This window comes from Amborella trichopoda, chromosome 1 (assembly GCF_054954075.1).
Source record: "Amborella trichopoda isolate Santa Cruz 75 chromosome 1, AtrichopodaSantaCruz75HAP2 v2.0, whole genome shotgun sequence".
NCBI lineage: Eukaryota > Viridiplantae > Streptophyta > Magnoliopsida > Amborellales > Amborellaceae > Amborella > Amborella trichopoda.
Window position 1 is genome coordinate 46,188,859 of NC_142336.1, and position 12,998 is coordinate 46,201,856.

Consider the following 12,998-nt stretch of genomic DNA (forward strand, 5'->3'; position numbering starts at 1 on the left):
TGTTCTAAAAACCAATTCCGAAACACAAAATTGTGGTGACTAATTTGAGAAAATAAAACCCAATTATTTCTCTAAAGAAACTCTTGCAAATCCTTTGGGAAATTCTGGTAAAAGAGTGTGCATGTGATGGAATAAACTCTCAAACTGGCAGTCCTTGACTAACCCTACAATCACAATTAACCTCAAACAAACTCAACATACCCATGGCCGGCATGTCTGTATTACAAGGGCTCGTGATTGACTTATCAAAGTCAGCCAAGGCGGCAAGGCCTGGAGGAACTACAAAGTTACCATATTTATACGTGTTACCCCAAGGACAATGTGTCAATCCTAGACCCGCAACATTCATTGGGAGAGGGTCTCCCCTAATTCAACATGTGCATTCCATTCCATCCTAGGTCCTACCAATCCTTGGTCAGTGTGGCTATCATGTGTACATTGCTGTGAGGGATGATGCATTGAGGCTTTAGGTCTTTTCCCTCACAGGCCTCCATCCTTCATACAGAAGACCCATCTCACGTATTCTTGGTTTGCCTACCTCACACACAGGAACCCATCCCAAGTCTGCCTGTGTTGAGATAATATCCATCATTGGACTGAAACCAACCTTGAATGTTACCCATAAACCCACTTTATTGATACATCTAGGCACTTAAGCTTCCAGTCCAGGATGTGGAGCCACTCATTTGAGCCAAGGCATAGACCTTAACACAAGGTGAGAGTAATTGCGCCCACTCTACATCCATAGAGCCCGCTTGAATATGTCACTCATGCCATGCAACTCTAAATCACACAAAGCCCACTCAAATGGCTTGTTTCATTTGTGGAGCCCATTGGTCGACCAATCTGAACTCCCACTCAATATCGGGGGTGAGCACATGAGCTAAGGCCTTTAAAGGCCACAATATCCAACACACTTTTTCATATGGGTCGGCAGGATTCACTACCCACAGTGTGGTCGATTCTTTGCTTGTTTTCTATATTCATGTGAGGACCATTTGAACTATATTTTGAGAGAAAGGAAGCATCAAATTAGTTAAGCTTCTAATACATCAAACATGGTATGTGGGGTATATAATCATAGCAGCCAAATGCTGGTCAAAGGGGACATGACTAGTGGCATCTGGGGAGCTCAATAGCAGTAGATCTTTTCTTGATTAAAATAATTTAGTGCAGAAAACTAAAATTAGTACAGCACTCGAAAGGAAGCTTAATCAGTGGGCTGGTTAAGGTTTAATTTGGACTAAGGGTAATATTAATATATTTATGGTGTGGCTTAATACTTAAAGAAAGTGAACCAAATCCTTGACAATATCATGGTTTAGCCAACCTGGGTCATCAGTGGATCAAGTGACAAATTTACAGCATTTCATACTGAGGCTTGAGCTTACGTATTTTGGTTTGCCAGTGCTACATTAGTTGTTAGCAAAAAGTAGAACATTATCTCAATAAATTGTTAAGAAACATTTTTTTTGAGATGTTGCCTACCAGGAATATGGCATAGGTGATTATATTGATAGAAAATGGAGGGATCTACGGATTTATATTTTTGTTTGGAGCACTTTTTTATGTGTCCTTATGTCCACTTTAGTGCCTTTGCAATTGTTTAGTGACACTAATGTCATTGTGTAGGTGGAGAAAACAACGGAGCTCTCAAGGCGTGAAAGGTTTGTGGAATTGTATTGTTTTATTCATTTATTGATATAGATTTTACTTTATTTATTTGCTTGAGATACATTATTTAAACTGTAAAAACTGGTATCCATTTCTCCCACTTATGTAGTGAAAAAAATAAAGCTTTCATTCTTCCTGCATGTTTGTGGAAAATTGACTTCGCGCATTGATGCTGAACATAATGTAGTTGATTTAAATTGAATATCTTTATCGACCTTCCAAGTTTCACAGTCACTCTTTTTAGCTCTTTACAAATCATGAAGTTGGCCTTTCTATTTATTGTTAGATATGCTTGTTATGGCCATTGCATAATGCCTATTTTACATTTGAGAGTCATCTTACTTCTTGGTGATTCTAGATTTTCTATGTATGTTGTTTGATGTTGGATTGTAGGTTTCTCAAGTGTTTCCATGTCGTGAAAAATGTGCATGTTCTTTTTCTTTTTGAATGTTAAACAGGATTTGGAAACAATTTACAAATTTGGAGGGGCAAATTCCACTGAATGACTCCTTTAGATGAAAATAGATAGTAGTCATTACACATTTCCCTGAATCATATCTTTTGGTGGAAATCGGAAATTATTACCTTAAAAAGTGGAACTGCAAAGATGGAAATATTACATTTCTTTACTTTTGGTGGTAAAGTATGCCACATACCCAATCCTCCCTTGACAACCCTGTGGCTAGAACATTGACCACGGAGTTTCATCCACACTTGAGATGATGTTAATTGGGCTCATTGTCTCTACATAGCAAGTGAAACATCTATGTAAAAGTTGCACCTTTTGCATAATGAATCACCCTTGATATTCACTTGCTTGGTGACACAAGTGTCTACAGTTTTTGGCATCTGTTGACACACCAAAGATATGACACCTGAGTTTGACACCTTAGAATTGGCCATTTCTTGTTAGCCTTTCTTGTTGAGAACTCACTATAAAGTGTACTTTAATGTCACCTAAAATTCTATTTCCTACTTGTCTAAATGGTATATGGACATGTCGCATTTTAAAGGCCATTTTTGGGATTGGCTTTCCAATGCATGTATCCGTGTTAGACAGTGACACACATGTCCATGTCTTTGTAACACAACAATGAACTGTATTGGAGCTACTCGTAAAAAGGAAAAATAACGGAGCTTGTGCTTCTTCCCATGTGCAGTTGTTAACTCTTTACTTCTTAGGACCCATGTAATGTCTCAAATATATCATCATTCTTATATTGGACGATACCACCTAAGCCATATGATCCATAGATTCTCATTAACTCAGCCTTAGAATTATTAATTAGGAAATTGTTTCTCCTGGAATCACTCTAGCACAAGGCTTGGTTTTTCACAAAAAGTCTTAAAAATCAAAATGATCTTGAATCTTTAAAATTTACTAGTGTGATATTGTTCAACGAATCTTTCAAGTGTCCTAGTGATTATTCTTTTGATGGTCTACCCACTTATTGGCATTGTGGATTAGTAGTTCCTCAATAATATGTTTGTTCCTCTCCTTCCATGGCCCAAAAATCCTCATGGATCTTCTGGCTTCTGGCTTCTGGATTTGCTACTATAATCTTATCATATGCTTCTTCATATTTTCTCACTATGCCCCCTTCTGATTTAGCTAACCACTTCTTCAACTCTATGGTATGGCATGGCATGGTCTGCAAAAATTACAAATTTCCATCTCCTTCGATGGCCATCAGGTAGCTTCATATCCTTATCAATCTTGAATTCCACAAACCACTCGAAATGTGAACGAATTGAAAGGAGTGGCTGTGTGGAATTCAAGACAATTAAAAAAAAAAAAAATCTTCTTGTCTTTATTAATGAAACTGAATTCACTTACAAGTGCCACAACACACAGCTGTACATAGAAATAAAACCCTAAATACAACCTAATACCTTTCCTTTTATTGCCAAAACAAATAAACGCAATCCATAAACAAAATTCAATCTTTTACTATCAATTTAAGTACAAAATATGTTCCTGAAAAATCACGTTAAATGGAAATATGACTAAAAAATAAAAGTACAACAGCCGGGAAGGCTTACTTGATTGTGACTAGGGTTGCCACCACAAGACTTAGTACATCTCACACCCAATTTCCTGACCCATGATGCACTTTTTATCCTATTGATCTTGCTGGAATTTCAGAGACGGAAGCTTTCATACGCTATACCTCTTAAATTAGGGTTTTAGAGATCGTCAAAACACAACTAGGTTTTGTAGGAATCCCCTAGGATCAAATTAGGGCATAGCATGAACAGTGAAACTCTTAGGCTGAGCTTACCTCTCTCCAAATAATAAAAACCTAGATAAGGGTTTGGCGTGCCGACCCCCCCTTATTTTATTTTTGGGTGACGTGCGCTGAGATGGAGAGAGATGAATTTTTGGGGGCATGGAGGAGAGAGAGGCTCAATTGTGTACTCCTTTTATAGGTTACGAGTCCCCCTTTAGGGATACCTATACAATGACACAACTTGAACAATAGGAATTTAGAAAATTTGTGAGGTGAGAGAAACAAATCTGAGCCATCCAACCTTTAAATCAGCCATTATGATTTATGGAGAAATATTGAACATTACCCCCTTAATATTTGACCCATACCCACTTCTAGTCAAAATAGGATTAAACCAATTAAGAACCTTCTAGAACTTCCTAGTGTTTCTCTCAAAATTGTAAGAAGTCAAAGATAATGTAATTTGGTCAAAACCAACTCCCACAAAAATAGGAACATAATCTTTCCTTCTAAAAGATTATCTTTTTCCAACTTAAAAACCTCTTTAATTTAAGACAAACTTTTAAGAGATAAAGAGTGGGGTGCCACCTCCTAGGGTGACATGTGGCCCCACGCCCCACCAATGTGAGGGTCGGCCTGGATCCAAGGGCCCCACATGTGCCCTTCCTTGCAAACAATATTTAGAAAAATACCAAAAGTACCATTTTAAAGGATTTTACTGCAGAAAATAAATATTTAAAAATCTAAAATTCACATAAACATTTCTGATGCTAAAAATAAAATAAATATCTAGAGGTGGATTAGTACTAATGGGTAAAAACCAAGTAACAAAAAGGGCACTCTACTTGACCTTGTGACCATGATCAACAATTGTCTTCTCAAACCGATCCAACAAGATCCACGACCCACAATCTCATGCACGGGCTTATGATTGGCTCGTCAAAGCCGGCCAATAAACAGTGGAATCATAGTCCCAAAATGTGGATATAGGCCCCCCACCCCCGAAGATGAGGTCAAGCACATGTCACTACAGTACAAGGGGGACTCTCTCTATGCACATGTACGTGTAGCCTTCTATAAGGATGCTTCCTAGAAATGTGGCTGCCATATATACATGCTGTGCGAAAGTTTGTTGAAGATTTGACCTCTCTCCCACTGGCTTACATTCGCACATGACGACGCAACTCTCCTGACTTAAAAATCATAGTTACTGAGATCTCCTACTTTGGTAGGCGATCCCTTCTAAGTTTTCGATTCTGTCGCTCCTGGAAAGGATCTTTTAGGGATCTCAATTTTGAAATTCTGGGATCTTGAACCCCACTGATAGGGATTCCGATTCCTGCTGTTAGGGATCTCGATCTCAACATTAAAGACCAAGACAATCACCAAACTGATGATTTTCTTTGTTTATAGCTAACTAGCAACACAACTATTGCTTGCTTGCTATCAGTAATGAGATCCCTACTTTGAAGAGTATACATTATCCTAGATTATCATACACTTTAAGGTTGGTAACAAGATCCCCAAAAAGTTGGGATTAAGATCCCAAATGGTCGGGATCAAGATCCCCAAAAGGTTGGTATCTTGATCCCTAACATTTGAGAATCTTGATCCCCAACATGTGGATTGTACGGACGACCTTCCCAACTATAGGGATCTTCTAGCATTTCACGATCCCTCGCTCACGATCCTAATCTCGGTACCGTTCCCGCTTCCGATCCCAACAACTATACTACAAACCATTCTTGGGCATCTATCCAATCTCAACAAGGATGACTAATTTTAAACCTTTTTCAGTATTGCCAGATGCCCAGGGGTAAGGGTTTTGGACATGACGATGGCCATAGACCGTCCAACCCTTGATTAGTCAAACAATACACACTCCCATTGGAGTGTAATCCATTATAAATGTTTTTTACATGCTCTCACGGCCTTTAAAGGCCGCAAACCCCAACGCAAATCACATATAGTCATGACAAGGGACATTTATTCTTGTTGTTATGACTAGGGATATGTTAAGTGTGGTACAGTACTCCCTCAGACTCTTAAAACAAGCCTGTTATGCATTACAACTTGATGGCTTGACTTTTGCTTTCTCCTTGCATTACAACACACACACTGACCTCATTATTGCATAATCTGCACCTGACACCACCAAATCCTCCTCTGTCTTTCTCACATACTCTGTCATAATCGTCTCAAATGTATTGTGAGTCTGTTTGAGCTCCGTATCATCAAGGCTGTCTCTCTTTGAGCTCCACATCATCAAAGCTTAAAGATGTAATTTGATCCCTATCCTTGTATTGGTTTGCTACCTCTTGGTCCATTACTTTTGCAAATTGGCTCGTCTTGGGAGTCATATCTATTGAGGTGGCATTCTTATTATCTTTGTACAGCTGGAGCCTGCTGACATTCCCCACACTCAAATGGGCATCCTGGCTCAAAATTGTGAACAAACCTCTAGTGGCTTTCCAAGACTGGCAGATCTTGTTTTCCTCTATCTAAAAATTGCCAAAAAGCCTCGGCTTTCCAAATCGCGGAGGATCTTGTTGTTTTTTATCCTTCGCAGCATGAATATCTTGTACATGTTGGGGCTGCTCTGAAATAACAAACAAATGTTGCAGATCAGCTTCTTAATTTTGTCAATATATTTCCATAGCAAGTCTTTGAGTGTATTTTAAAAGATTGCAATTTCAGCCATCATCTATGACAACCACTTTTCAAACGAAAAGAAAAAAAAAAGACCATCGTGCATGTCAAATGTTTTCTTATCTGATTCATGTTTATATTGCTCATTCCACAAAGATGAATTAGAGGCGAATTTTCTTATCTTGATTGTTATGCATGTGTCTTTGCTTGCAGAGAAGAAATAGAGAAACAAAAAGCTCATGAGAGATACATGAGGCTTCAGGAACAAGGAAAAACTGAACAAGCAAGAAAAGATTTAGGTAAAATCGTTAAAAATGGAATTTTCCTAGATTTTTATACTATTGATTTTCTTACATGTTTTGCGGGAACTAAGAATGAGCCGGCTTTTGAGACATTAAATTAGAAATCTGCAATGATGATGAGGTCTATACCTATGAATCTCGTGTAGCTGTGCTGGCAGGCTACCTGGATAGCATAATATTATATGCTAGGGTAAATATTGAAGTTTCTGGTGACTAAATGAATCGCATGATCTATGATTTAATGAATTCATCAAGAAAAAAATAGACTCTTTTGAAGAAAATCATATTGGAATATCAGAAAATTTGTGAAAATTATCTTGTAATTATCTCTTTCAGAAGCTGTGCTTTCCTATTAAGCCGTGTTCTATCCTTGAATATGACTTTGTTTTTTCTTTGAGGATAAATTAAATAATCACTTCATAATAATGGTACCATCTTTTGTACAAATGTTCTTTGTGCTGGGCACATTCACCACTGCATATGATTAATTTAATTTATCAATTAGCCTTTATGTACCCTTATCCTAAGTGCTTCTTAGTGCTCATCCATTACGGAAGCATACATCTGCAATTTTGTCTGCACCATGATATTTTTCATCCATTTTACTGTTCACAGTTGGGGAAGACGATGCCTGTATAACAACTATCTTCTCTTGTCTGTGTAGTTTTTATTTTATGGTGTCACCTCGTCTTCATCATCTTAAAGCTTTTTTTCAACTAATTGGGGTCCGATACACAAATCCTGGTATGCCATTTTGCTCTATTAAAGGCGATACCCTTAGTGAGGCCATAAGTCTCCATATCTTTTCTCACTACATCCAACCATGTCTTTTTGGGCATACCCCTTGCCCTTTTTGAGCCTTCCACTTGAACTAACTCGCACCTCCTAATAGGAGTTGTATTGGGTCTGTGCAACACATAGCGAGCCTACTTAAGTTTACTCTCTCTCATCTTATCGCCTTTTGGTGCCACACGTAAATTTTCCTGAATGTATTCATTTCGAATTCTATCCCGCCTGTGTCTTGCTACTCATCCATCTTAACATCTCATCTACGCTACACTTATTTTATGGGTAAATTGTTTTTTGACCATCCAATATTCCGCCCCACAGAGCAAAGCTGATCTCACAACTGTCTTAAAAATTATTATTATTATAATATGTTGTTTATAATAAGCACAGAAACTATGATTTTATCTTTTGCTGATTTCTTAGAAGACCATTTGATGTGGGAAACTACTACTAACTGGTTTCTGTTAAGGTTTGATCAATTTGTCTCTGTGTGATCAAGACTGTAGGGGCATTGAATTGGAAAAGTGGCTGGTCTGTTATTAGCTAGCCCTGTGATTGGTCCGATTGTGGGGAGTGGCTAGCAAAGAAAAGTTTAAATTGAACCGATATGATTGGTTCAGCTAAAATTTGTGACTAGCATACATATTATCCTAATTTCAGGTGACTTGGCTTAGAACAGGCTAAATCTGCTGCAAACTGTTTTGACATGCCAATTAGGATTAAATATTGCCTAAATTGCAATTTTGTTCTAGCCTGAAAAGGTGTAAGCCCTATATCTTGAATCCTCAATGTGCCAACGGAGCTGTAAGCCTTTTGATCTGACCGGTGGTGCCCGATGAGACCGTTTACTGGAAAAGCCCTTACAATTTGTAAAAACCCTTGTCACCCTCCTCGGTGGCCGTCCTTTTGTATTTCCTTTGAATTGTTTTTTGTAATTCGCTATTCCATCTATACAATGTCGACAATATTAAAAAAATTTGTAGAAGCCCTTGATTGTAAAACTCTAAGGCAAAAACAAAAAATAGAAATCTCTTTGTTCAATTTTTTTAAAATTTCAATTGTAAAAGCCCTTAAAAGGTAAAACTGAAAATGCAAAAAATAAAAACCAAAATAGAAATTGTGCAATTAATTTTGCATTTTAGGATTTTAATTTTAAGGGATTTTTTAATTTGTAAAAACCCTTAAAATGTAAAACTGAATACCAAAAAAAAAAAGAATTTCATTGTTTGCCATTACTTTGCATTTTCGGTTTTTAAATTTCACGGGCTTTTACCATTTGTAAAATACCTTAAAAAGTTTGTTTACTGTTGATTGTAAGAATTTTTAAAATTTTAAAAATATTTTTATTTTTTTGCATTTTTCTTAATTTTCTCTTTTTTTTTATAATTTTTTTTATTTTAATTTTTTTTAATTTACTTAACTTGTTCACCTGGTGAACCAATGCGGGCAGGGTGGTTCAACCAGACTGGGGCCATCAGCGCTCTAGTCTTGACAACATTGGTAATGGATAAGAGGAATGGTGGAGATGGATAACTATGCATTTAGGAAAAGTATAATGCAGTCCAGAGTACTATGATATTTGATACTCCAAGCTACATCTCCATTTTTTCTGATGCATAGTTGAAGATGAACTGGAAGGGGGCCCTTGAGAAGATTTGCTTTTGAAGTTCATATTCAACCATCGATCACTGGGAACAAATGGTGGACATTGCCTGGGAGTACCATAGACTAGTCCACTGGACTGTGATATACTTTCCTGTTTGGCTATTTTTTGTTTTTATTGGATAATTTATGGAAAACCTATTGAGACACCATTCACTTATGCCTATACTTTGTCCCCTAAATCATTGGATGCCTGCCATTGTTGCAGAGAGGTTAAACCTGATACGACAACAGAGAGCAGAGGCTGCCAAGAAACGGGAAGAAGAGAAGGCCGGTAATGCGTCCTCATGTTTCTCTACATTTTAAGTCCATTTTTCTCGTTGACAATCTTTAATACGATGCCTTTGCGTCGTTGCTTATTTATAAGCCCACTTGTGGTGATGTTGTTTACATGTGTTCACTAACAACTGTTGTCTTTCCTTTGTCTCAGCTAAAGAATCGAAGAAAGCCGAGGCTCGCAAGTGACCACATAAATCAATGATGCATGATATACAAGTGAAAGTAGTTTGTTTGTTAGTATAAGCAAAACGTTTCAAATGGAATATCAATTGTTGGTGCAACTTCAGTGGCCATAACCTAATAAAACTCTTGACTATACTCCATGCAAGTGCTCTCCTTGCTGATAGTATTCCTTAGCTATTCTTGCCCTTTTCATTAGCATACGATTTAAATCTAAAAGAAATTATTGGCTTTGCTTTTTCTTCTTTTCTTGGATACCTTTGTTTCGTGCAAGGCTCTACTTCTGTCATGCTTGTTTGTGAGAGGAAGTGAGTCATCGGTGGAAAGTTAAAATGAAGCGGTTTCCAAATCAAACTAAATCTGCAGTTTTTGTCAAAATGCAGATGGTTATGTATTGAATTTTACGAACTCTTTTTCTTTTTTGTTGATTTTTAGTTTGGTGTAGTTTGTCTGCTACTAAACTCTCGTAAGCACACAATTTAGATAAAATTTGCTTCTCTTTTTCTTTATTTAGGATCAGGTTGTTTTTTGCAAGTTCCCATTTCATGTGTGTGCATGCATGTTTCTGGGAGAAAAAGGAGATTGGTAGAATGTTAAAAAAGAGCAGGTACCCACTTTCTTGGTTCCAAATAAAACTGTATCTGCACTGTTTGTGGACGTCAGATGGTTATTTATTGAATTTTACACTGTGATGGTATAATTTGTGGTTTGGTGTAGTTTGTCTGCTACTTAAATACCATTTGGCCCTAATCATCGACTTGAAAACCCAATTTTATCACAGCGTTCAATTCTTCTCCAAAGAAAATTTTTTTCGGGCATATGTAGATCACATAATAAAGAACCAGAAGATAATTTTCTGGTCACTCTTTTCTGGCCATCCCATACCATTGCCGACTAAGGTGATCATGGCCTGTATTGCCAAGAAACAGTATTGAAATCTTACACTCCCTGCAAGGCTGCAACGCATTGGCCTGTAACCATTGGTGGCCTTCCAAGGCTCCAAAGGGGAAACCACCGTATTGTGCAATCGCACCCGTTAAAAACTTTATAGTCAGATCGGGTATGACTGATCTTTTCATGAGGCAATTGCAAGCGTGGTTGTAGAATAAATATCTCGCGAGTCACTGCCTCTTAGCAATCGTCTGTGCGTTTTGCCTCTTTTCAATGGGGAAAAAGTCTTAATTAGCCATCGTCAGTATGCTATTTTTGCCTCTTTTCAATGGGGGACAAGTCTTTAAAAATGTCCGTAGGCGAATTGCAACAATGGTTTGGCCCAAAGTTTAAAAACTTGTCGAGTCGAGTCAAACTCGTCCGGTTCGACTCGGGATTTTTTTGCAATCGAGTCGGTCTTATGAAAAAGCTGGGAATCGCTTATGTCCAGAGAGAACCGGACGATTCTCAATAGTGAATCGCGACTTTTACACGTAGCCGTCTCATGGGAGCAACACGTGGTAGCTCACTTAACATGTCGGTCCCATCGCTTTTCTACACGCGCAATGCATCATCTATTACACATGAATATATAGAGAACAAAGCAACGTTTATCTTTCGATGTGGGATAATTTTTACAAAAAATCATTCAAGCAAGACGATTGAATATATATTATTATAGATGTTAATATATTCACATTAGACGATGTGGTTGTGTTGGTTGACCTCTCTGATTTTTAGGGGCAGGTCTAGAGTTTGAACCCCATACCGTGTCTTTTTGTTGTTTTGTTCTCAAAAAATTTTTGGCTGTCAAAAAAATAAACAAAGGCAGAAAATATTGTTGTAAAAAAATATAAAAAATAAAAGGTTTTTCAAGATAAAAATAAAAAAAATAATACAACATTTTTTTTATTTTTCTTGTAAAAAAAATACAAAGTAACATAACAAGTATTTCTTGCAAAAAAAATAAAACAAAAGGCATAAAAAAATAAAATGAACTTTGGCAGCATCATTTTTTTATTTTTCTTGTAAAAAAAATAAAAAGTAATATAACAAGCAAAAAAAAATGTAGTACGACATCTTCTTCTTTTGTCAAAAAAAAAAAAAAAGATAATCAACAAGTATCATATATTTCTTGTAAAAAAAATAAAAGATAACACAATAAGTATTTCTAGTCAAAAAAATGAAAGGTATTTCTTAATACAACCTAAGAATAAATGGTTTGATTATATTTTTTATTTTTATAACATGATGGTCTTTAACATAAATTTAGTAATATTAATTTAAAGATAATATTCATACAATGAAGCCATTTGAAATCTCTCTCTTTTTACTAAGTAGTACTAACAATCTATTCCACTAATTTATTTTAGAAACTTAAAAAATTTAAAAAAATTGGTACGCATTCTAATAATTTCTACATTGATAACTAAAAATTTTATTTTATTTATTAATTTTTGTATTATAAATCATGTAGTGTACTATTGTTATCACAATTGTCAATAATACATTTTAAATTAGATGATATTATAAAATATTTTGGATTTGTTATTATTTATATAATAAAATAATTATAAAATATTGTTGGTATATAATGTTATAGTTAGTTAGGTTGTAATAATTTGGGTTTTTTTAGCGGATTAGGGTTTTCTGTTAATTCGAGATTTTAGTGGCCAATTTTTCATCTATTTAGTCAACTCTTTATTGTAGTCCATACATGATTATATACTTAATCCATAATAATTCTATGATTTCTTTTGTGTGATGTAAATTTAATGGTCAACATAAGTTCGTACTGGGAAATAACATCTCAATATTCATAAATTGATGAAAACAATGAAAGTTAATAATGTAGTACCGCCATTTCTTATTGGATTCCTAAAAAACAACATTTATAATGAATTTTAATATTTTTTTTGAATTTTTTTAAGGTTTAATCCGAACGATTCGACCCGATTTCCGACCTTGATCGCCGATTCGCCGATTCGCCAATCCGGATCGGTTCTTGGGATGTCCGATCCGGGTCTCTGATCTATTTTTTAACCCACTGGTTTGGCACAAGCTATATCCGTAGCAGTTTTGTCTAAATATTGTTACGGACCCACGGGAGTTGTGGGTTCCCATACAATTTTTTCTTGAAAAAAATCTTGTCATGTACATGCTATGTCCGTGACGGTCTTTAATCCACACCGTCCGAAAAATTTGGACGTGCTTAGTCTACGGGTGAAAATACTATAGAGTCTCCTCGTTTCAAGGTAGTTTTTGTTGCTCCGAACAAGACGTCTTTCTTCTTCTCTCCTAA

At 36.3% G+C, this 12,998-nt stretch overlaps 1 protein-coding gene across 3 annotated transcripts in view; it reads left to right on the top strand.

The window, feature by feature from the left end:
- Positions 1-10,011, top strand: part of LOC18442262 (28 kDa heat/acid-stable phosphoprotein-like protein) — a 31,771-nt gene extending 21,760 nt beyond the window's left edge. For 2 of the 3 annotated variants that reach the window (XM_011627983.3, XM_020672208.2), the window contains 4 exons: positions 1,633-1,667; positions 6,768-6,853; positions 9,516-9,581; positions 9,738-10,011. In XM_011627983.3, the coding sequence (XP_011626285.1) occupies positions 1,633-1,667; positions 6,768-6,853; positions 9,516-9,581; positions 9,738-9,772 (222 nt within the window). In that variant the 3' untranslated portion in view covers positions 9,773-10,011. The remainder of the gene's footprint in view (positions 1-1,632; positions 1,668-6,767; positions 6,854-9,515; positions 9,582-9,737) is intronic. The other variant, XM_088868278.1, reaches the window with a different exon arrangement.
- Positions 10,012-12,998: the final 2,987 nt, after the last annotated feature.